General features: G+C 36.1%; 1 protein-coding gene and 1 long non-coding RNA gene across 2 annotated transcripts in view; one reads left to right on the top strand and one right to left on the bottom strand.

Moving 5' to 3' along the window:
• The first annotated feature begins 17,497 nt into the window (after positions 1–17,497).
• LOC137238484 (uncharacterized) lies at positions 17,498–18,540 on the top strand. Its single transcript, XR_010949200.1, has 2 exons — positions 17,498–18,091; positions 18,146–18,540. It is a non-coding gene; the product is annotated as an uncharacterized lncRNA (long non-coding RNA).
• Positions 18,541–22,785: 4,245 nt separating this feature from the next.
• The window catches only part of B52 (serine and arginine rich splicing factor B52), a 46,409-nt gene continuing 43,455 nt past the window's right edge, over positions 22,786–25,739 (bottom strand). Inside the window, exons 7-9 of the mRNA XM_067763534.1 lie at positions 25,421–25,708; positions 25,206–25,355; positions 22,786–23,380 (exon numbers count right to left, since the gene is read on the bottom strand). Of these exons, the coding sequence (XP_067619635.1) occupies positions 23,275–23,380; positions 25,206–25,355; positions 25,421–25,708 (544 nt within the window). The 3' untranslated portion in view covers positions 22,786–23,274. The remainder of the gene's footprint in view (positions 23,381–25,205; positions 25,356–25,420; positions 25,709–25,739) is intronic.

The following is a 25,739-nucleotide window of genomic DNA, read 5'->3' as shown; positions in this document are numbered from 1 at the left end:
AAAGCCATTTTCGATAATAAATTACTGTATTTTCATTATTAGGCTCAAAATATAAAGTGTTAGAGACTCCGCCACCAATAATTTTAATCCCAAAAATGTTAACGTAATATAAGCATACATTTGGTTTTATTTGTCTCTATTGTCAACCCTCGCTCATGTCAGAATGTAAACTTGTTCGAATTGTTTCATCACTAAATTATACGCAGGTACGAGGACACTGATGAATCAGAGGACGAAGGTAGTGTAGAAGCACTAACGGAATGTCGAATTAGGGAATGGGCAGCCGGTGAGGCTCAAGGCGATGTAGGTAGGGATGAGGAAAGGCAATGTAATGGGGCTATAGGTCAGGAAGAAAAGATGCAGGCTCGCACAACTTCTGCGGTGAGTGTTGCCAGTTTGAGACCTGAACAAATAAACGCGAGACATGTGGTGCCAAAGGATCTACCGATCTTTGGTGGCAAGCCAGAAGAATGGCCGCTGTTCCTAATTAACTTTGAGAACTCAACACGTTTGAGTGGATTTAGTCACGACGAAAATCTAATGTGATTGCAACGCGCTTGTAAGTAGCAAGTTGATGATTCCGGCTCTTGCACCGGGGATAATTGCAACTTTACGAATGGTGTTCGGCAAGCCAGAGCAAATAACAAATAGCTTGTTGACTAAGTTACGTGCCTCGCGTCAGTGTAAACAAATTGGATACTTTGGTGGCTTTTGCGTTGGAGGTAAAAAATTTAACGGCGACTATGGAAGCGTCTGGTCTTCATTCGCACATGAATAACCTGCTATTGATACAGGAGCTTATTGAGAAGCTGCTTGCGAAAATGCGCCTTCAATGGGTATTGTTCTCCCGCTCGTACCTAAACGCTACTGTGAAAGCATTTAGTGAGTGGCTTTTTGATTAGGTGAAGCAGCTAGCAGTGTTACCTCTGTTACCTTAACCGCTGGTATGGACACAGAAAAACGTAAGGTTCAGCGCGTGAGCTTTCATACCGAAGATCCAGAGACTAGGCATAAGTCCGTGGGAACAGTAAAACAGAAGCTGGCGTGCCACCTTGTTCGAGGAGCCTCATGCCATCATGAAATGCGATAAATTCAAAAGGCTGAATTACGATGAAAAATGGAACGCAGTGCGTGATGTAAAGCTATGTAGAGTATGTTTGAGAAAGCATGGCATGAAATCCTGCCGTGAACACAGAGAGTGTGGAGTAAATAATTGTAATCGAAGACACAATCCGATGCTTCATAAACCTGATGAAGGAACCGACGATAACGCTGCTGCAGTTGCGTTGGCCACACATTACCAAGAGACGTCGAATACGCTTTAGCGAGTGGTTCCCATAACGATTTATGGAAACGGTGTTTCGGTTGACGTGTACGCATTTCTCGATGATGGACCTGGTCCCACGCTCATAGAAAAGAGCGTATTGCATCAGTTGCAGCTGCAAGGCAAAAAGAAAGATTTATGCCTCAGATGGACAGATGGAACGACACGGGTCGATAAGAATTCAAAGGTGATTGACTTGGAAGTCTCGCAACGTGGTAAGGGTGAGAGGCTTGGGTTACGCAATGTGCACTCTGTAGAAACGCTTGATCTGCCTAAGCAAACACTAAACATAAAAGAACCCTCTGAAAAATATAGACACCTACGTTGAATAACCGTGTAATCATACTTTGAAGTCGTACCACAAGTCATTATCGGAGTGAGTTATAAACATCTAGCGATGCCGCTAAAGTTTGGAAAGGGCAAGGTATGCGAGCCTGCGGCCACTTAAACTCGAATCGGCTGGACTGTGTGTGGCGTTATCAATCGACAGGAGCGCCAGGGAGATTTTAAGCCACAATTTCATATCTGCGAATGTGACGACGACATCGCTCTACATAAATTAGTTACGGAGAGCATATACCAGGAAAAGGAGTGACCAGCTACCCATATTCAGTGAAAATGCAGCAGAAGGTTATACGCGAAAATCAACATTTGGTCGTCAAATTACTATGGAAATCAGAGAACGTTGTAATGCCGGATAATTACGCGATGGCTATGCGTTTGAGAAGAAATTGAAATGCGATTCAGAACTAAAAATGTGCGTTACCAATCAGATAAACACCATGGATGTAAAAGGTTATATACGAAAACTAACTGATAGTGAAACCGCCGAACACCACCCAAGGAGGTGGCATCTACCGATGTTTGTAGTGCGTAACCCAAACAAGCCAGAAAAGATTAGGCTCGTTTGGGACGCAGCCGCGGAATACAAGGATGTTTCGTTGAATTCATGTCTCAATAAGGGCCCAGATCTATTGACCCCGTTGTTTGATATACTAGTGAACTGCCGTGTGTGGCGTTATGGAATATGCGGAGATATCAGTGACATGTTCCATCGAGTCTTCGTAAACAAGGAGGATCAACACGCTCAGCGATTCTTGTTGAGGGACTGCGATGACGAAATGCATTACAGTTTACAAGCTTGCATCCAAGAGCGACAAAGTGTATCCTCGAAAGGCATTATGTTGACGATATGCTAGATGGGGCAAACTCATTGCGAGAAACTATTCAATTAGCTAGGGAGGTACAAGCGATTCACAAGAATGCGAACTTTCATATTCGAGGATGGCTATCGAACTCAAAGGAAGTAGTAAAAGCTTTGGGAGACGCAGGTGCTGTAAGCAATTTTTGTTACTCTGCAAAACGAGTGGAGCAAGTAATCGACGTCAACAAAGTGTTGGGTATGTGGTGGCATACAGATGATGATGTTTTCAGTTACACCCTGAGGTTTACGAAAGCGAATGACGATATTCTTCGCGGGGAAAATATGCTCAAGCCCAAGCCTTTCCCAATGAAATCCAAATACTATCTAAAAATTCCTTAAGCCCATTGCTAAACGCAAGTCCTTTGCGAAAACTCTCACCGTTTCTAGATAAAACCGGCACCTTACGTATGCGCAGCCGTTTAGAAAGAGCGTCATTTATAGGTGATGCTACAAAGAACCCGATTATACTGCCTAAACTAGTAATTTAACTAGGCTCATAGTTGACTGGTACTACCGAAAGTGGAAACATATAAATCACGAAAACCTGATAAACGAACTATTACAGATGTTTTATATACCCGGACTACGACCTCTACTTCGTTCCGTGCGATTTAGTTGCCAACTTTGCAAGAATCTGATGGCAAACCCTCGTCCACCCGAGATGGCCGATTTAACAGAGGAGCGATTGTCTGCATATACGCGACCGTTTACAAATGTAGGAGTGGACTTTTTTAGACCACTACTGGTGACAGTTGGCAGAAGAACTGAAAAACTTTACGGTGTACTCTTTACGTGCCTCACAAGCAGAGCAGTCCATATCGAAATGAGATATAGCCTGACGACTAGCTCTTGTTGTATAGTAGTGCGTAACTTCATCGTACGAAGAGGATCGCCCAGAACATTTTTTAGCGATAACGGGACTAACCTAAAGGCAACTGAAAAAGAGCTTCGTAATGCCTTGTCCCAAGTAAATTTTGAAGATTTAACAGCCGAATTCACCAGCTGTACCACCGCCTGGACATTTATTCCTCCAGCTGCTCCGCATATGGGAGGAGCCTGGGAGCGAGTCGTTCGTTCAATTAAGACCGTTCTGTACCACACAGTAACACACGAAACAAAGCTAACCGACGGAAAGTTATCTAATCTGATGATTGAAGTAGAGAAAATTGTTAGTAGTCGACCACGCACTTATCTCTCGTTATACACCGCACACCAAGAGGCGCTAACGCCAAATCATTTTTTGTTGGGCTCATAATCCGGACCTAAGCCAGTAGGCGAATTCAATCCCACTGATCAATATGTGCGCACATCATGGAGACACTTGCAATACCTCGCTGAACAATTCTGGAAAAGATGGGTTATCGAAGTACTACCACTACTCACTAGAAGAACTAAATGGCATGAAAAAGTGAACCCTATCAACGTTGGTGACGTGGTCGTGATTGTCGATTCGAAACTACCACGGTATACCTGTCCTAAAGGAGTTGTCGTTTCAACCATACCAGCAAGAGATGGTCAAGTAAGAAGCGCTTTAAGCTGCAGACATTGGTGCTTTTCGACCAACCTTATGGGAATCAATGCAATCGATTATTGGTGCCGCTAAGGTCGTAACCGTATCGTAGCCAACCAATTGGTTTTTGGTTTACCGTCGTAACGATAAACAGCTGATTACGTTAGGGATACGACTACAGCGATACGGTATACGGAACCAATGACTCCCCAATAAAAAAAAAATTAAAAATAAACTAAACAAAAATTTTTCAAAAAACAAAGAAACAAAACAGCAAGAAAAAGGGGAGAAGGAAGTTTTTTCTCTTCTAAAAATTAATCAATTAAACGAATGAAAATAAAAATAACAAATGATAATAATAATAAAAAGGAAAATACAGCGAGAAGGTTTAAGGAATATGCAAATCGTATATACCCAAAGGAAGATAATTAATAATAATAATAATGATTAATATTTAATATACAGAAATTTAAGTTGAATAAAATTAATCTCCTTAAATTTAAGTCAAATTGAGCAATATGCCATAGGCGTACGATTTATCATAGCAATAATTTAAGTCAAATCGAGCATATGCCTTAGGCGTACGATTTATTCTAGCAATAATTTAAGTCAAGTCAAGCAATATGCCATGGGTGTACGATTTTAGATATCAGCAATAATTGAGTGTTCATGGTCATTAAGAAAATAAACCCATTTTACAGTCTCCTTGTCTGCATGGCACATGCAGATATCCAAATCCACGATTATTCAACATCCCACTTAATAGCAAAACGGCTCCTCAAAAATCACAGATGGTACTCTCAACTTCATCCATATTATTAACACCCAAACATACAGAAACCTTTTGGAAAATATAACGGTGACCATAGGAAAAAACTTACCACCATCAAATCCTTTATATCCTTCCCTGCACCACGAGGCCCAACATGCTATTGAGATGTTGGAACTCATTGAACCCATCCGAAATACTAAAACCCGAAGATCCCGAGATTTTCTCGGTCCGCTTGGAAATACATAGCGCGAAGCCCCGACCGTGATGACCTCAATATTATAAACTCTAAATTGGGAAAACTTATTATAAACAATAATAAACAAATTATTATAAACACCAAGTAAATAAAATCACTGAAATTACTAACATGCTATAAAAAAGAAAAATTTTATAACAAATGAGGTAGCAAGTAAGCCTCCAAAATAAGCTAAGATTAATCAAAGAAGAAATTGTAAATATTAAGTACGCCATACAATGGGCAAGAATTGAAATTGTAAGTCCAATAATATTAAATAAATTGGAAATTGGTTTAGCTATAGGAGAAATGAATAAAGAACATATGCCATTTGATATTGCCGAAGAGGCATTAGAACCAACTGAAGTAAGTGTACACAGAAATATTTCATCAATTTTATAAATTGTTAAAATACCATTAACCGCCATGGATACATACGAAAATTTAATAATAAAAGCTGCTATAAGGAATAACGTTTTAATAGATCTAAAATATAATAATGTTCTAAAAAATATAAGAAAATAAGCATCTGTAAAGAATTAATAGATTTAAGTAATGATTCTTGTATACCTAAATTAATAAAAAGCCTCAATTCTTCGTGTCGCTTCACCAACTGCCACCACATCCCAAAGGACGAGCTTGTTGCGCCCGGAATGCTTTTTCTAAACAACTACAAAGGCAATATTACCACAAACAACGACGTGAGATACGTGAATGGGACCTACATTGTAAATTTAAATGTAAATGAGACCATTGTAGTCATTGGAAGAACATATAAGAATTTCGAAGCACCCCCTTTAAGGAATAGCACAACCAAATCCAATAGAAGAAAGCCTGACTAAACTTCTGTCATTGGAAGCACTAAGTAAAAATTAATAAATGTAAGGCGCGATAACCTCCGAAGAGATTTTTTATGTGTAGATTTTAGGCTTCTCTACACATAAACAATACCATCGAAATCCAGTCACTCCAAACGGAAAGGGTAATAAACTGATTTTCCTCAGGACTTCCCCTTATAGTAATCATTGTCCTGATGGTTAGTTTTGGCAAATATTGCTATAAAAGGCACAAAATAAATAAGCCGTTAAAACAGCCATCGGAAACTACTGAACAGGCCAATCAAGAAGAAGAGGCTGTTTGAGAAGTTTCCACACCCTCAACAAGAGCGTTTCAAATTTTTCAGATGCTCGGGTACAAGCGTTTTTAAGGAGGGAGGAGTTAACATAACAAACATTCTAAAACCCAGAAATTTATTCTCTCACGCTGATTCAAAGTACCCTGATACAAAGAATGGAATTCTTACACGCGCATTCGTCAAAATTGCTGACTGCATGTCTGGACCAGTGAGCTGCAATTATTCATATTTTAAGGTTATTAGTGGACTACATAGTGTACAAGTACAAGTGTGTTGACTTATCTGTCAAGCATTCTGACAGGCACTCGCTGGATTCGGAATGACAGCGAATTCAAAATGGATACCATTACCGAGTGCGCCGAATGATTGAAAAATTGAAAAAATCGATACGATTGGTAGTCAAAAATGTTGTCGTTGAGACCAAAAATGCGACTCTAGACCTGAGATTTCCATCAGGTGAGCGAGGCTGTTTGTAGTTTTGACGTTTATCGCTTAGTGAACACACTTGGTATAGGTACACTATGGTGGACTAACCAAAAAATGAGTATTGGTGCGTACACAAACAAAGAATATCAAGCACTTATATCAGAGCCGGCCAAAAGTTGCACATTGTGCAATTTGAGTTCGTATTTTCACACAGACACTAACGATGTGCGATCACGATCGTTTGCTTTCGCTTGTCACTCACTAAAATCAACAGTGAATGCAAAAGGAAAAGTCCATGGTACTTTTTGAGCACATAATAAAAACAATATGCTGCAATGTTAAAGTGACTTTTAATACGTTTTAGTTAGTATTATTAAGTTCCTTTGAACATACATATTAATATTGACAATTTAAATATTGATAATTAATTAATTATTAATAAATATTGACAATTTAATATAAGTAACTTTTTATACGTTCTACTTAGTTTTATTAATTTTTATACATTTTTTTTTATTGAATAACTTTATGTTTTGAAAATATATATTTCTATCTTTACATTTACCTTATTTTGTAGTTCTTTCTTAATGAAAAAGTGATTTTTTAAAGTGAATTTTGCATTGAAGAAACACCATACCTTCTTTTATAAAAATTTTTATCTGACTAGCTCGACCTCCACGTTCTTAGTTATATGAATATAAGTAAATATTGTTAGGATTAGCTTGAAATCAAATAACCAGAGTCGTTTTTAATTTCGAACTTCACAGTCCACATTTTCTTTTAGCACACTGTGGGGAGTTGTCACTCAATTTTTACACACACTTATGCAATTGTTTTAGGATTTGTGTGGTCGGCTCTGTAAGACTTATATCCACTAAAACCCATTTACATAGTCATGCTTCGTAAAATGAATAACCGATCATTAGCAACGAAGCAGTTCAGTACTCAATTGTCTTATTGAACAAGAAAGTCAACTGTGTTATACGAAAACACTACAGTGCAATAAAATGAATATAGTCCTATCAGTCTTCTGACGCTAGCAACACAACGATGTACACGAAAATAAACTGAACACAGCGCTAAAGAAAACCCGATAATAAACGAAGTATACAGTGTATTACACACGAAACCATCGTGCTACTGAGTTAAAGCGACAATGATTTCAGTTTATACTCAACATCGTCATTTATGTATGGGACTTATGTGTTGCGGGGCACTCGTATGTATTTTCTATTTTATGTGCTAGTCACTCATAGTATTTTTCTGTACTTGACTAAGTACACATTTAGACACAATTTTTTGGCTCATGACTAAGTGCACTAATTTTATTAGTACTCAAAGCAGATCTCTGGTCTGGAAACCAGATATCTCAAATCAAGGCCATATTTTTAGAACTGCGGCGCAACAACAATATATTCAGCAAGCAGTGACGCGACAGCGAAGATTAGGGAATATAATTAAGTACTTTTCCAAATTGTAAGTCAGTCCTCATTTATTAGCGAAATAAAGAACACGGCCATCAGCCGTAAAAAAATATTTTTTTTAAATAATTTAGCTCGTTCTAAATTAATTTGTATGTGCGTTGTTTTCTCTTCTTCGCTCTTATGGCCGAGCCACTATGGAGTTTTTCATATAGATGCGTTCAACGCAATCTTATGCATTCCAGTAACATTGCCACAATTAATTAAGATGTTGGGTTTGTAAATATAAATGAACTTCAGACTTGGCAATTGAAGTTTTTTTCGCTTTCCCATTCACATACAAAATTTCGCGAAGCACTGTTATAAACATTCTCGCTAAACAAGAAAAATACTTGCTAACATATTTAATGTTCTATTCATTTTATTTATTGCAGTTTTTAACTGTGAAAAATTTTAGAAAAATACCAATAAGAGGGAAAAATAATTTCACTTGCAAGGTGTGAAGCACCCTTAGCCAAATCAAATGTCAAATTCTTCTTATGCTTTGCTTGCAAATTTTGGATGATGGCTACTTTTTCAGATGGCGCTAGTGTCGCTCGATCTGCCGTTCTCCATAAAAATACGTGCAATCTACTCATAATGCTGAAGATTGTAATAAACGGATGTATATGAAAAGCTGCTTATGTGACGGGGCATTTAGCTGTTGTGCATTTATTTACTAGCAGTATAGTGACTTATAGAAACAGCTATTAATCTTCCTGCCCCTGCAAGTAATTTTTATGATCAAATAAGTGAACGGCTTGGTTTCCAGTCTTTTTTTGCTAAGCGAAGTTAGCTTTAATTCTCCTTCTTGGCCAACTAGGCAATTAAAGCCTGTAGACTTTAAATTGTTAATTTTTACTCTCGCTGAAATGAAAATCGAAAACAGCTGGTTCGTTTCGTTATAATTATTTATTATTGTTCGCAAAAATGTTATAGGTTCACAAAAAATGTATTTTTTTCACAGCTAAATTAAAACTATTCGCACAAAATCGTTTAGCGAACTTCGGAAAAAAATGTCTTCTGCTTTGCAGCGGCCAACCATCGCTGTCCACACTACAACCCCAGCAAACACAGTTTCTAACGTTAGAGAAATATTGTAGCTTTACAGTAGTTCTCTAATGCATTTCGAATTGAAAAATAGGTTAGAGAACTAGGTTAGAATTGGACTGTGAAACGATTCCAATAACACTAGAAATGCGATGTTATGATTATTGTCACAGTTATCGATTATTTGCACGACATGATCACCCTGCAAAAATTGTTGGATTACGTGTTCCATTTTCTTCATGTTGGAGTACTCTAACAATCATTGTAAATTTTACCAAGTAGCGCAACTAACAGCTGATCGGTGAAAATTCGCACATTCACACGCACAGTTCTCGACTCAGTTTCAAAAAAAAACTTTAGATTATTTAATTCAAATTTTAGAGTGAGATAATCCTTGCCAATTAATGTATACAGAATATATATGGCGTTTTTGTTGTTATTAAAACAATAGTTTTATTTATATTAAAGCTTTTATCATTTTTTTTTTAACTTTGAAAAAACTCCGAACACCATTCCTTCATTATATGACATTCGACTGCCTAGTCCACTGCCTTCCACTCTATTCGCAACATAACATCTACTTAAGCTGCCAAACTATATAGTAAACAATGCTAACAATACTCCTTCGCAATGCGTTTGCGGACCACCATCAGCCGATCATTGCTCGTTTTTTAACGACCGTGATCACGACACGATGACGATCGAACACATAGTGTACCTATACCAAGTGTGTTCACTAAGCGATAAACGTCAAAACTACAAACAGCCTCGCTCACCTGATGGAAATCTCAGGTCTAGAGTCGCATTTTTAGTCTCAACGACAACATTTTTGACTACCAATCGTATGGACTTTTTCAATTTTTCAATCATTCGGAGCATTCGGTAATGGTATCCATTTTGAATTCGCTGTCATTCCGAATCCAGCGAGTGCCTGTCAGAATGCTTGACAGATAAGTCAACACACTTGTACTTGTACACTATGATCGAACAGATTTGCCAAAAGTAAAATATTCCCTTCAAAAAAGGCGAGTACTCCATAAATAATGTAAGGAATACTCCTTTGGGAGTATAGGAGTGTTCCAAAACTAATCTGTATTCATACAAAAAATGTTCTCCAATTAACATTGCGATGTCCTAGCAGAGGAGTAGGTGATCCCAATCTCGCTTTGTTTGTGAGTATTCCATAGAGTACATACGTGAGAGTACTTTCCAAAGTACTTTCACTGTAGTACTCCATGGAGCACCCTCAGAGGATCATATGCCAAAGTACTAAAGAGGAATTGTGTCGGAAAGAATTATCGGAGTGAATTTAATTTAAAACGAAAGTAAATGAAGAGGGGCAATACAACTTTTATATTTTTTACTACGAATATTCTTGTTATTTAGCATTTGCGTGAATAAATAAACTAATATTTCTCTATACTATAGTATGAATACATAAAACCAGTGCGCATTTTATCAGAGTTGCCATAGTAAAATTTTATTTTCAGTTATTTGTATGCAATATTTTACTTTTGGCAACTCTGTTTATTACGCCTTGCCCATTCTCATACAAAATTTCGGCGAAACACTGTTGTAAACATTCTCCCATGCAACAAAAATACTAGCTAAAGCCGGAGTCATTGGTGCCGTATGTCGTATCGCTGTATCCGTATCCCTAACGTAATCAGCTGTTTATCGTTACGACGGTAAACCAAAACCCAATTGGTTGGCTACGATACGGTTACGACCTTAGCGGCACCAATAATCAATTGCATTGATTCTCATAAGGTTGGTCGAATCAGCTGTTATAAGGTTACCGATACGGTTACCGATAAAGCCACAATGTCTCCAGCTTAACTTATTTTGTGTCGTATTCGATTGTTATATTGCAGTTTTTAATTGTGAAAAATGTTAGAAATGTTACCAAAGTGTAGGAAAAATGATTTCACTTGCAAAGTGTGCCAACACCTTTAGCCAAAGCAAATATCAAATTCTTCTTATGATTTGCTTGGAACAAAATTGGGGAGTTGGCCACTTTTCAATATCAGATGGCGCCAGTGTCGCTAATTCTACCATTCTCCATAAAAATACGTGCAATCTACTCATAATGCATAAGCATGTGTTAAACTCATCTATATGAAAAACTGCTTATGTGTCGGACCTGTTAGTTTCTAGTTTCTTTATTCACGGAAATGCTAAATAACATAAGAATATTCGTAGTATAAAATATAAAAGTTGTATTGCCCCTCTCCATTTACTTTCATTTTAAATTAAATTCACTCTGGTAATTCTTTCCGACACAATTCCTCTTTAGTACTTCGGCATATCATCCTCTTTGGGTGCTCCATGGAGTACTACAGTGAAAGTACTTTGGAAAGTACTCTCACGTATGTACTGTATGGAATACTCACAAAGCGAGAGTGGGATCACCTACTCCTCTCCTAGGACATCGCAATGTTAATTGGAGCATATTTTTGTATGAATACAGATTAGTTTTGGAACACTCCTATACTCCTAAAGGAGTATTCCTTACACTATTTATGGAGTACTCTATAATGAACGACATAAAAATCGCCAAGCGTAATGGATTAAAGATATGAAGCATTTCCAATCAAATATTAATAAAAGAATATTTTATCGGACGGACTTTATTTCAGCCTCCAATTTAATTAATAAGATTTTATAAAAAAATTTTTAATTGTAGAAAGTGATTTTGTCTCTTGTATTTAATAAGACCCATATGGCGCAGATTTTTCTTTTGTTTTTTCTGAAATTAAAATTTTTTTTGTTTTTGAAAATTTGGTTTTTATTTTGAAAAAGTGCACAAATTCAATACATGAAATAAATTTGTTTATGAAAGAAATATAGTAGTCATCTGTTCGCAAATACTTTCCTGCGCTATTTTCATCAGTTTTTTATACTCAGTTGAGCAGAGCTCACAGAGTATATTAAGTTTGATTGGATAACGGTTGGTTGTACATATATAAAGGAATCGAGATAGATATAGACTTCCATATATCAAAATAATAAGGATCGAAAAAAAATTTGATTGAGCCATGTCCGTCCGTCCGTCCGTTAACACGATAACTTGAGTAAATTTTGAGGTATCTTGATGAAATTTGGTATGTAGGTTCCTGAGCACTCATCTCAGATCGCTATTTAAAATGAACGATATCGGACTATAACCACGCCCACTTTTTCGATATCGAAAATTTCGAAAAACCGAAAAAGTGCGATAATTCATGACAAAAGACCTATAAAGCAACGAAACTTGGTAGATGAGTTGAACTTATGACGCAAAATAGAAAGTTAGTAACTTTGGACAATGGGCGTGGCACCGCCCACTTTTAAAAGAAGGTAATTTAAAACTTTTGCAAGCTGTAATTTGGCAGTCGTTGAAAATATCATGATGAAATTTGGCAGGAACGTTACTCTTATTACTATATGTACGCTTAATAAAAATAAGCAAAATCGGAGAAGGACCACGTACACTTTTAAAAAAAAAATTTTTTAAAGTAAAATTTTAACATCAAATTTAATATCTTTACAGTATATAAGTAAATTATGTCAAGATTCAACTCCAGTAATGATATGTTGAAACAAAATACAAAAAAAAAAAGAAAATTTAAAAATGGGCGTGGCTCCGCCCTTTTTCATTTAATTTGTCTAGGATACTTTTAACGCCATAAGTCGAACAAAAATTAACCAATCCTTTTGAAATTTGGTAGGGGCATAGATTTTATGGCGTTAACTGTTTTCTGTGAAAATGGACGATATTGGTTGATGCCACGCCCAGTTTTTATACACAGTCGTCCGTCTGTCCTTCCGCATGGCCGTTAACACGATAACTTGAGCAAAAATCGATATATCTTTACTAAACTCAGTTCACGTACTTATCTGAACCCACTTTATCTTGGTATGGAAAATGAACGAAAACGCGAGTACTCCATAAATAATGTAAGGAATACTCCTTTGGGAGTATAGGAGTATTCCAAAACTAATCTGTATTCATACAAAAAATGTGCTCCAATTAACACTGCGATCTCCTAGGAGAGGAGTAGGTGATCCCACTCTCGCTTTGTTTGTGAGTATTCCATAGAGTACAACAGTGAAAGTACTTTGGAAAGTACTCTCACGTTGTACTCCATGGAGCACCCTCAGAGGATCATATGCCAAAGTACTAAAGAGGAATTGTGTCGGAAAGAATTATCGGAGTGAATTTAATTTAAAATGAAAGTAAATGAAGAGGGGCAAGACAACTTTTATATTTTTTACTACGAATATTCTTATGTTATTTAGCATTTGCGTGAATAAAGAAACTAAAATTTCTCTATACTATAGTATGTATACATAAAACCAGTGCGCGGTTGCATTTTATCAGAGTTGCCATAGTAAAATTTTATTATCAGTTATTTGTATGCAATATTTTACTTTTGTCAACTTTGTTCGATCGTCATCGTGTCGTGATCACGGTCGTTAAAAAACGAGCAATGATCGGCTGAGGGTCATGGTTCAACTATGTACAGGTTGGCTCATCTGTAAAGCAACAAAATATGTCTGTTCAAATTGTCAAAATCTGTGTATTCGTGTTGGTGAGAATTGTATGGAATGGAAACATAAAACTTAGCAGTTTTTGTATGTGTAAGTAAAATGTTGCGTACATAATTGAACCATGGCTGATGGTGGTCCGCAAACGCATTGCATAGGAGTATTGTTAGAGTACTCCAACATGAAGAAAATGGAACATGTAATCCAACAATTTTTGCAGGGTTTAGGAGTATAGGAGTGTTCCAAAACTAATCTGTATTCATACAAAAAATGTTCTCCAATTAACATTGCGATGTCCTAGGAGAGGAGTAGGTGATCCCACTCTCGCTTTGTTTGTGAGTATTAAATAAAGTACATACGTGAGAGTACTTTCCAAAGTACTTTCACTGTAGTACTCCATGGAGCACCCACAGAGGATTATATGCCAAAATACTAAAGAGGAATTGTGTCGGAAAGAATTATCGGAGTGAATTTAATTTAAAATGAAAGTAAATGAAGAGGGGCAATACAGCTTTTATATTTTATACTACGAATATTCTTTTTATGAATATTCTTGTTATTTAGCATTTGCGTGAATAAAGAAACTAATAGTTCTCTATACTATAGTATCCCTGCAAAAATTGTTGGATTACGTGTTCCATTTTCTTCATGTTGGAGTACTCTAACAATACTCCTTTGCAATGCGTTTGCGGACCACCATCAGCCGATCATCGCTCGTTTTTTAACGACCGTGATCACGACACGATGACGATCGAACAGAGTTGCCAAAAGTAAATATTGCATACAAATAACTGATAATAAAATTTTACTATGGCAACTCTGATAAAATGCAACCGCGCACTGGTTTTATGTACACATGCTATAGTATAGAGAAATATTAGTTTCTTTATTCACGCAAATGCTAAATAACATAAAAATATTCGTAGTATAAAATATAAAAGTTGTATTGCCCGTCTTCATTTACTTTCATTTTCAATTAAATTAACTCCGATAATTCTTTCCGACACAATTCCTCTTTAGTACTTTGGCATATGATCCTCTGAGGGTGCTCCATGGAGTACTACAGTGAAAGTACTTTGGAAAGTACTCTCGCGTATGTGCTCTATGGAATACTCACAAACAAAGCGAGAGTGGGATCACCTACTCCTCTCCTAGGACATCGCAATGTTAATTGGAGCATATTTTTTGTATGAATACAGATTAGTTTTGGAACACTCATATACTCCTAAAGGAGTATTCCTTACACTATTTATGGAGTACTCGCGTTTTTTGAAGGGATGTATACATAAAACCAGTGCGCGGTTGCATTTTATCAGAGTTGTCATAGTAAAATTTTATTATCAGTTATTTGTATGCAATATTTTACTTTTGGCAACTCTGTTCGAACGCCATCGTGTCGTGATCACGGTCTTTAAAAAACGAGCAATGATCGGCTGATGGTGGTCCGCAAACGTAAAGCAGTATTGTTAGCGTACTCCAACATGAAGAAAATGGAACACGTAATCCAACAATTTTTGCAGGGTGGCTGATGGAAATTTACATCATAGCCCTCGTGTTCCAATGAAACGTGATCCAGATACGGATAAAGGTTTAACATGCAAATGCAACAACAATGTGACCCATATGGACCAATTTGTTGTTGCATTTGCATGTTAAATTTCTATCCGTATCTGGATCACGCTTCATTGGAACGTAACACGTGTAAAGCAAAATTTCTATCAGGTTGTTAGCAGCGACATGACAAACCTGATTAAAGCTGTAGTCATTGGTGCCGTTTGTCGTATCGCTGTAGTCGTATCCCTAACGTAATCAGCTGTTTATAGTTACGACGCACAGTGTTTCGTGTAGAACAAGCTAGCTGGACAAAAACAAAGTTCTTATTCTAAGAAAAGTGTAATGAAAAATGAAAGAAAACAAACAAAATAACGGGATTTTTGCTTTTTTTTTTATATTTTTGCTCATATATATTGAGTAATTGAAGTAAGAAGGCAGGAGTGGCCGTAAAATGCATTGATTAATTTGCAAAATTCTTGTTGAATAATAAGCTTCATATTTCTTTTAAGTGAACACTTTTATATAATTTTTTGATGGATTCTAAGCTCGAAGGAAAGTAAAATTTTTTAATAGTAATTCTTTCGTAATTAGAGTATTTTCAATATATTTAACATTCCGTTATTAAGAAGAACAGGTATTTTTTCTCTATATTTTTAACTTTAGGGACAAAAAAGTTACATACATCCGCCGACATCCGGGCCAAATTTTACATATGTTATAGTCGCAAGTATTCTCTAATAGTCGAAAGAAAAAACCATTGCAAATTCTTTGCAGATCTATTTTTAATTTTTTTTTGTTGTAGATTTAGTTATCTCTACATATAAAATAGGACGTATGTACGTACCAGCTCCGACGAGATATTTGAACCTTTAAAGCTGATCCACAAACGGCAAAACCAATTCCCAGGTACAGGGAACAAACACGTAAGGTCAACAAGAGCACACCAAAAGCAAAAAGGCGAAGATCACTGACTTCAACCTGCCACAACCTACCGCACCAGTCACCAAGGCATAAAACCAGGTACATACAAAGCAATCCTAATGCAGGTATAACCACACAGGAACGCTACACAAAACAACCCCATTTGGTAGCATCTACGCCAATACCTGAATGTAATATAAATACTGCACAACTGATAACAAATCAGAACGATCAACGACACTTAAGATGGCAGCACAACAATCATCAACAATTCACCCTGTCGGAAAATCAACAACACAAAGCAGTTTAGTTATAACCGTACCAAGAACGGAGTTTTTTGACATTTGGGTTCAACATTCGAAGGAAACCAGATATAAAGAATTATTGAGTTTTGTTGTACTGAGGTACGATTTCAGCGAAGCAGCCGAATATTTAATAAAAAGTTGAAGCTTACAAATATCGGCATATTCGTCGAGGCTGGATCAAAAGTGGAACACTTCTGGAAGACATAAAGAGCGATTTTTGAATAAAAACTCGGAGTGGCTTTCGGGTCCAAACATTTACAATAACGGTGGATTCAAATTTGCCATCAGACCAAACAACCACTTCTTCAGGTAACCCCGGCCCCGGAAGACGAAAGAAGGACTTTGTGAACTGCAGTGAAAAAACCAAACGGCGTCGAGTGGATGACCTCTTGCAATCTAGAAGTCCTGGTGAGTTACTTTATGCGGCAGAAGTATCAACGCGTATGTCCGGCAACAGAAATGTTGCTAACATTATAAAAAAATCACAGGAAACCACTCAAATATCCGGCAAAAAGATGACATGTGAGCCAGATGCAAGATGCTTGAGCAATGTAGGAGCTTAATACTGTTTTCACACAGAAACTTAATGATCTCATTTCACCTGCTAATGAAATCGTAAATTTTTTGCTTTCACACAGAAGTAACTGCTCGATTAGTATGAAGGATGAGACAATCATGGCGGAACGATACAAGTTGGGAGCATGGTGACATACCTACAAACAAAAAAATTCCATGTACTTGTAAATTCGATGGACAAATGTCAAAATCGTACTGCGCCGGTAGTTGATGTATCAAATCAAATAAAAAAGGTTATAATCAGCTGTTCGATGCGGCCACCTTGTACCGTTCCGCCATGCAGACAATGACATTTGCTTTGACAAATGACATTTTTAAGCACTGAACACACCAAAAACTAAGAAGCGGAAACGGAAGTGGAACGCTGCCAACAGAGTTGCATTGTGCTTTTGACTTTATTAGGCATTCGATTAGCTACTAATGAAATAATCACCCCTATTCTGCATTTCGATTACGTTCCCGTTCTCCGCTCCGCTTTAATCGAAGTTTGGTATTCTGCATTACGACGGAATCGTAGAGAAGAGGAAGAGCAAATGATTTTTCGAAATCATCTGTTGGAACAAAATAAATTAAAGCAAATTTGTAAAAAACACTGAAAAACGTTTATATTTTATTATCCACGCCATTTTGTACAAAAAAAGCAATAGAATATATTGCCGCAGTGTTATATTTTTTTGAGTGAAGTGCTTTCATAATTGTAAGTGTGTTTTTGTCGTTCTTTTGGCCAATTCCCTGCCGTGGCCACCAAGTTTTGTTAAAACGGATTCCTGCACGAATATAGTTGACATTTTCTGAATTTTAAGGATGCTAATTTCATTGCACTGGCCTAAAATACTTTATAAAGGTTTATTTATTCCTTCCGCAAGGATTGTTTACGTTTTCGCTTCACCTTCCTCTACGCCGACAGCTTTCTTTGGCATATAACTGGACCCAACGAACAGACACAAATTATAGCTGTCTATTATAATGGAACCAATAGCCGCGGCAATTTGTGGAGTTGGAAATCAACGCATACGGAAATGGCCAGACGAGAATGGAAAGGCAAATATTGCGACATTTGTGTAATCCATTTGAGATGAGTGACGAATTGTAAGAAATTGAACTTAAAAGTGGAAAAGTTTAAAGACTTATTCTCTTATTTAGGTTCAAAAAAAACTATCGACTTAACAAGGATGCTTTCAAGTATGTGTTAGATACTTTTGCGGGGCAAATACGTCCAAGGACTTCGACATCGACATGTTGTTTTTGACCTGGAAACATATAAAAAACAATCATCATCAAGCCTTCTACGTTTCTTAACAAGTTTTACTCACATTTTTGTTAAAATTCTGTTATAAATTAATAAAAAAAATAAAAAGAAAATATTTTTCCGCCAACTAATTTGCAACTTAGGAAAACGGAACTACGATCGAAATGCAGAATACAAAAAATCGAACGATTCGAAGTTGGATCGAAAGAGATTGGAACACAGAATACCAAAATTGCCAAATAGAAAAAATTCCAATCCAAGTCGAAATGCAGAATAGGGCTGAATAATAGATTCGAATTTTGTAGGGAAGATTGAGCTCAATAAGCGTCTTAATGTAGAAAATTGCCTTTATTATTCAATAAGCCGTCTGTGTGAAAATAGTATTAGCATACTACGTAGATGGCAAGTCGACGACTCATGGGTACAAAACGACTCGGAAGTGGAGCATCAAGGCAGGCCATAAGGTTTATCCATCATTTTACAGTCTAAGAAAAGCTAAGGCAGAATGCTATCCAAATGAAATTGATGTGGGTGAAACACGTGCTGAAATTAAAGTCCAGTCCGTATTAGATAAAATGTTGTGCGTTTAGTTTTAGCAAATCAAGAAGTTTTTGTTAGTTTATTACCTACAAACTTGACGTATACTTTAATCAGCAAGTGGGGTTCCGATGGAAGCTCTGGCCATATCACATATAAGCAAAAGTTTACATGCAGTTCTGACACTGATGAGTTTTTGTTTATATTTTCTTTCGTTCCTCTTCAATTACAGGATGAAGAAGGTAACATTGTTTGGCAGAATCCTCGACCTTCTTCTACCATGTATTGTCGTCCAATTAAATTTATTTTTTCTAAAGAAACAAAAGATTTTATTGTTTTTGAAACGAACAAAGTTTGAGAGGAGATAAATGCGTTGTTGCCAACAAAGTACATGCTCGAACAATACGAAGTTTCCGTAAATCACAATATGCTTCTAACAATGATTGACGGAAAAGTTTGCAATGCTTTGACTGAAACTTCTTCCGCACAAAAGTGTTATATTTGTGGTGCCACTCCAAAAGATATGAATAATGAGTTACGGGACTTTACGCCTAACCGAGATAATCTTGGTTTTGGTTTGTCTACTCTCCATGCATGGATAAGATGTTTTGAATGCTTGCCTCACATAAGTTATCGCCTCGAAGTAAAAAAATGGCAGCTTAGGAATGAGGCAGATAAAGAGAGTGTAAAACTACGTTCCAACGAAATCCAGAATAAATTTAAAAGTGTACTTGGATTGATAGTAGATAAACCAAAATCAGGTTCCGGCAATACCAATGACGGCAACACTGCTCGTAGGTTTTTCGAAAATTCTGAGGCTAGTGCTGAGATTACGGGATTGGATGTAACTCATCAAAAGATTCGACACTCTCCTTCGCGCATTAGCATCTGGGTACAATATAAATATCCAAAGATTTGAAAAATTTGCGGTCGAGACTAAAAAACTATACATAGATCTCCATCCATGGTTTAACATGCCTGTTACAGTTCATAAAATCTTAGTGAATAGTATTGATATTATAAAATCAGCAATTTTACCTATTGACTGACTTCAGAAGTCTTAAATTTACTGTCCCCCGATAATGTTGAGGAGTCAATAAATACCCCAGTTGTTTCAAGCTTTCATAGTAGTGTTGCTGATGCTCATGACTATTCCACAAGTGACTCATCGAATGAAAGTGATGATAGCGAATAATAACATAATTATAAAAGATAACCTACCCTATAACTTAAAATCAGCAATTTTACCTATTGACTGACTTCAGAAGTCTTAAATTTACTGTCCCCCGATAATGTTGAGGAGTCAATAAATACCCCAGTTGTTTCAAGCTTTCATAGTAGTGTTGCTGATGCTCATGACTATTCCACAAGTGACTCATCGAATGAAAGTGATGATAGCGAATAATAACATAATTATAAAAGATAACCTACCCTATAACTTTTTGTTGGATCAGGTTTTATTTAATTTAAATCTATTGTCTTTTCTACGTTGTATGATACTTTACTTTTAAGTTTTTGTAATAAGTAATTTTCACTTAATTACTTAAATTATTTACATTTTATTATTATTATTGTAATTCACTTTTACATTCCTGACTGGTACTATAAAATAATTTTGTAAAAATTGTAGTGCCAGGATAAATACTCAAATAAATACAAAATATGTATGTACACATGTACAGTCACTCACATAAATAAGTAGACACCCCTTTTTGGACAATTCTTACAATTTTCGCTTTCGCAAATTTATTTTAACTTATTTCCCATAAGAAAATTTGTCACGATGTATAAAAAAAATAAATTATATTTAAAAAATGTTTGAAAAATTCGACGAATTTTCATAAAAAATTTTAATTTTTTTTTCCGAATTTTTAGAATTTTTTAGAGTATTGAAATTTGTAGTCCATTCAATTTAAGTGCAATAAAGTAATATTCTTTAGTCCTTTAAATTTTTTGGATCTATGTCACTTATTCACATGAGTTACGGTATATGAAATAAGCAAATGTATACATATGAAGTAAAATTTTGGAAAAAAATAAAAAAAAAGAACACATGGCTGAAAAAAATGACGTAGTTGTAATAAATGACTGCATATGAAACGGAAAATCTCATAAAATAATTTTGTCCAGCTAGCTTGTTCTACACGAAACACTGTGCGACGGTAAACCAAAACCCAATTGGTTGGCTACGATACGGTTACAACCTTAGCGGCACCAAAAACCGATTGCATTGATTCTCATAAAGTTGGTCGAACCAGCTGTTATAAGGTTACCGATAAAGCACCAATGTCTCCAGCTTAAACATTTTGTATACGTGTATGGTTTTCCATAGAAATAAAAGGACAAATGTATGCGAGTATATTATGCTGGCTGGCAACAGCACAAAAAAAGCTGCTGGTAACCATAGCAACGAGTTGTTACCATAGCAATTGGCGCGAGCGACGATAGTCGTGCTCACACGTACTTGTTGTCGGCTTCGAGTTGATGAAAATCAAAATTTTTAGATTTTTTCGCTTGACAGCTGGTCTATTTGATCGTGGCCAACGTGATTGACAGGCATTAGTGTATTAGTTTTGTGAGAACATGAAATAAGCAAGTTCGCGGAAGAAAAAGATTTGACGTTGCGGTTTATTGAAACCTACGAATGCCTACCAGCATTGTGGAATGTAAAGTGTGAATTTTTTTTGCGGTTTATTGAAACCTACGAATGCTTACCAGCATTGTGGAATGTAAAGTGTGAATTTTTTATTTTTCTTTCTTTTTTTCCGCCAAAACAACTGCAGTTACAAGCAATAAAAAATCGTCATCCGATGACATGTTTACGTCCGCACGCTACGAATTTTCAATACAAATGGCGCTTGATGCTTGTGCGGTCAAAGAGGATAAATATAATAAGAGCCGTCACTCGTTATTTTTTAGGCATTTACTCGATGTAAACTGTGAGGTAGTCGCTACTTTTGTTTTATGAGGGACATTTTTGAATTGCCTTCCATTTATCCATGCGGTGTTGTCACTTTATGCAAACGTGTTTTTTGGAAAGAGAAATAATTAATTAAATACAGTCGGAAAAATAAACACAAATACCCCATGAAAATGTATAGAAGACATTTATAAACATCTCGCCCAAAAAAAAGTAGCGACTACCTCATAGTTTACATCGAGTAAATGCCTAAAAAGTAACGAGTGATGGCTCTTATTATATTTATCCTCTTTGGAGCGGTGGCCGGACAAGCGACAATCACCCGATACGCACACAACCACTCGTTGTTATGGTTACCAGCAGCATTTTTTGTGCTGTTGCCAGCCAGCATTAGTGATGTCAAAAATTCTGTTAATGTGTTTCCCGTCAGCTCTGTTTAGCAGGGAAACATTTTAAAATGTCAAAAACTAGCCGTGTTTTTTATACACGCGTATACATTTAAGTTTGCGCGTGAAAAAAAAACGCCTATCCTCGCTTAGATAATGCTTAGGAGACCCATCTAGCGGCAATGGTTAAATAACTAGCTACAGCCACAGGGTGTACCGAAAAGCGGAGACACAACCCTCTGATGGCCATAGGGCATAACATATAGCTAAATCAGTTGCGATGAATTGTGGACACACATAGAACACATACAATTAGTGTAGAGTGTGAAACAAAAACACATATTTCAGTTACATCTGAGTATAATGCATATTGAAATTTAGTAGTACACATTTTATGCGCAGCAATTTCAGAGGTGCATTTAAAGTTTGACGCTTAGCAGTCCATATAAAGTTTAAGCGTATAGACGTTTACGTGTAAAAAAAACACGGCTACTGTCAGGCACGTAATTCGATGTAAAATTCCCACCGTTGAGTGGATCAAAACTACTCAACTGTGCGTTCGCAAAATTATCCCTCAACGATTGACCGACCCTTCTGTTCGTTGAAAGCGCTTAATGATAATATGGTTTATGGTTACAAGGTTAAACGTCATAAAATTTAATTATCGTACGATCCTTCCAACAGAAACAAATTTTAGTTTTAGTTAAGGATATATGTATGTATTTGTCCAAAGAGTTTTACAAAGAATTAAATCATATTACAAACGTACGTATTTATCTACGTCTAACCTTTTTCAACTGCATTTCTTACAACACAGGAATGTGTACGTATTAAAACTCTTAACTAACAAAAATATATTTATATATATGTATTACATATATATATATTTTCCCCGTTTTGAATTCCTGGATAAACATGGTTTTCATAAAATTTCCCCGACTCAATGCAATTAAGTGCTAACTTATTGATGCATATTTACTATTGGTTTATGTTTCTTAAAATAAACCGAACTATTACAAATTAAAACTCTTTAATATTTTTTTGTAAAAAGTGTGCCTATGCCCCCTACATGGTTTCATACATAACAGTAACATATTAATACGTAGTTGGAAATGGAGAAGAAAAATTAAATATATATACTTATGTATTGAGGTTTAGGCTAATGTGTTTCTCTATATGATTATTCATCCATACTTTCATTTCTGTCTGCGGAGGCATTTCCATTTTTGGGAGAAATAGAACGGGATCGAAAGCGCGACTTTTTATCTCGCGAAACAGAGCGCTCGCTAAAATCAAGAAAATAAAAGTTTAAAATTAGAGTATTGAATTTGAAGTAATTTTATACAAGTTATTTTTCTAATTATTTGCTTTTTCTGTTTAATTGGAACCCACTCAGCATTTAGGTGATTAAATTTTGAATTCCCCTACATATAAATACAATTTGATTACTCTTTCTGACTAAATAATTAGTTACAATACAATTGAACAAAAGAAATAATCAAATATGAATAATTTTAATGTTCAAAAACTGAAAATAATTTTTCAATTTTTGGGAATCATTTTTGAAGTCCTTTGATGATTAAATTTTAATATTTCATAAAAATCAACAAAAACAATAATCAAATATGAATACTTTTGATGATTAAAAACTGAATATTGTTTTTCAATCATATTTTGGAATCATATTTGAATTAAATGTGTTTACTTTAGGTGATCATAAATTTATAATCATTTTTAATTCAGATTTCTGAATCTTTTATGAATATATTTGACTGAATAATGAATTTTATACTTGTTAAAATTTTACTTTTATTAAAATACTTATTTTTTTGACATACACATATTTTTTCAATCATGAAACTAAGAAAAAATATATAAAAATTTTATTATTTATACAGAAGATATTCATCAAGACACAAAATAATGTAATGCTGCTCGTGACCGAAGATTCCCCCAAACAAATCTCCACCTTCGGCTTCCCAGAAAATACATAATGATTGGACAATACAAAGGTTGTGAGCTATTTGAACCTCAGGTAAGTGAAACTATCTTGACATACCTGGATAAGGCTTCAACATCCCGTATCGTTATCTGTGGTTCGAATAGCTCACTTCCGCATGATTTCTTCCCCTGATGAAATGAGATTATTATATAGTATCTTTTTTTGAATGAGATATGAAGAATAAATGCATGATAATCGCATTCAAAAATTATATGATGAGAAAATGACTGTGAGCAGCAGTCAAATATTAAAAAAAAAAATAAATAAATGTAAGGCGCGATAACCTCCGAAGAGATCTAAGGCCGAGCTTCTCTTCCAATTTGCGTCGTGCTCCTCTTGATTTTCCCTACAAATTGGTCGGACGGGACCAATTGCCGACTCCGAACGGCATCTGCAAAGCAGATGAGTTTTCACTGAGAGCTTTTCATGGCAGAAATACACCCGGAGTGCTTGCCAAACACTGCCGAGGGGCGACCCCGCTTAGAAAAATTTTCTTCTAATTGAAAAATCTTATTTCTAAAATTTTGATGTTGCTTTGCCCGGGAGTTGAACCCAGGGCATACGGTGTGATAGGCGGAGCACGCTACCATCACACCACGGTGGCCGCCCAAATATTACTCTAAAACTATTAAAGCTCAATTTTACAATGATATAAAATATGAATAAAAAGCGTTTCGAAATAGGAATCATAAATGATTATTCAAGAATAATCACATTTAATGTACATTTTACTCCCGACGATACATTAATTTTCAAACAGAATATGCTTTTAAATTTGAACATTTTTAGTCATCTTAGGTATATTGATATTTAAATATTTTTTGACCAAAATTTTTAAAAAATGCTGGCTGGGAAGGTATTAAAAATAAAAATGGTAAAAATGAGATAAAAGCGAACTAAATAAAAGCAAAATATATCTCGTACCTCGTTTTGAGGTATTTTTACATGCAATGTTTATACGATTGCCCTCATCGATTGCTTGAAAATATGCAGAATAAAACCTGCGTAAGTTTTTACCACTTTATTCCATTAATTTCAAAATTAAAATATTTTTATAGAACTATCCGCAGGTTTTATACACATGAGCCGTTAAGCCTGTAGATGCTTACCGTGAACGAGAATCTCTTCGTGATTTAGATCGGGAGCGAGATCGTGACCCGCGCTTTGAATTTGATCGTGAGCGTGACCTAGAATCACGATTAGCAGAGCGAGAACGCGAACGAGATCGCGATTTCGATTTTGATACCACACGCGATTTGCTATATTTATAATAAATGCATGGTTACAATATATACATTTTATATTAGTCCATCAATATACTTACTTTGATCGAGACCGCGTACGTGATTTAACTGGAGACTTCGAATTTGAACGAGATCTAGAGCGACTATGCGATTTTGAGCGTGAGCGTGAAGATCGGCGAGACCTGGACCGTGAGCGCCTACGAGAACGAGACCGTGATCGAGAACTTGAAGATCGTGACCTACCACGCCCACCACCTCGTCCGCCACGACGATCCTCAACTAAGCGTAAGCGACGTCCATTCAAATCTGTATCGTCTAACTTCTCGATTGCAGCCTTCATGTCCGACAATGAAGCAAACTCTACAACACTGATAGCACATAGATTTAAAAATCAGGTGC

Source organism: Eurosta solidaginis, chromosome 1, assembly GCF_040869045.1.
Source record: "Eurosta solidaginis isolate ZX-2024a chromosome 1, ASM4086904v1, whole genome shotgun sequence".
NCBI lineage: Eukaryota > Metazoa > Arthropoda > Insecta > Diptera > Tephritidae > Eurosta > Eurosta solidaginis.
This window is presented reverse-complemented; position numbering and strand designations above follow the sequence as displayed.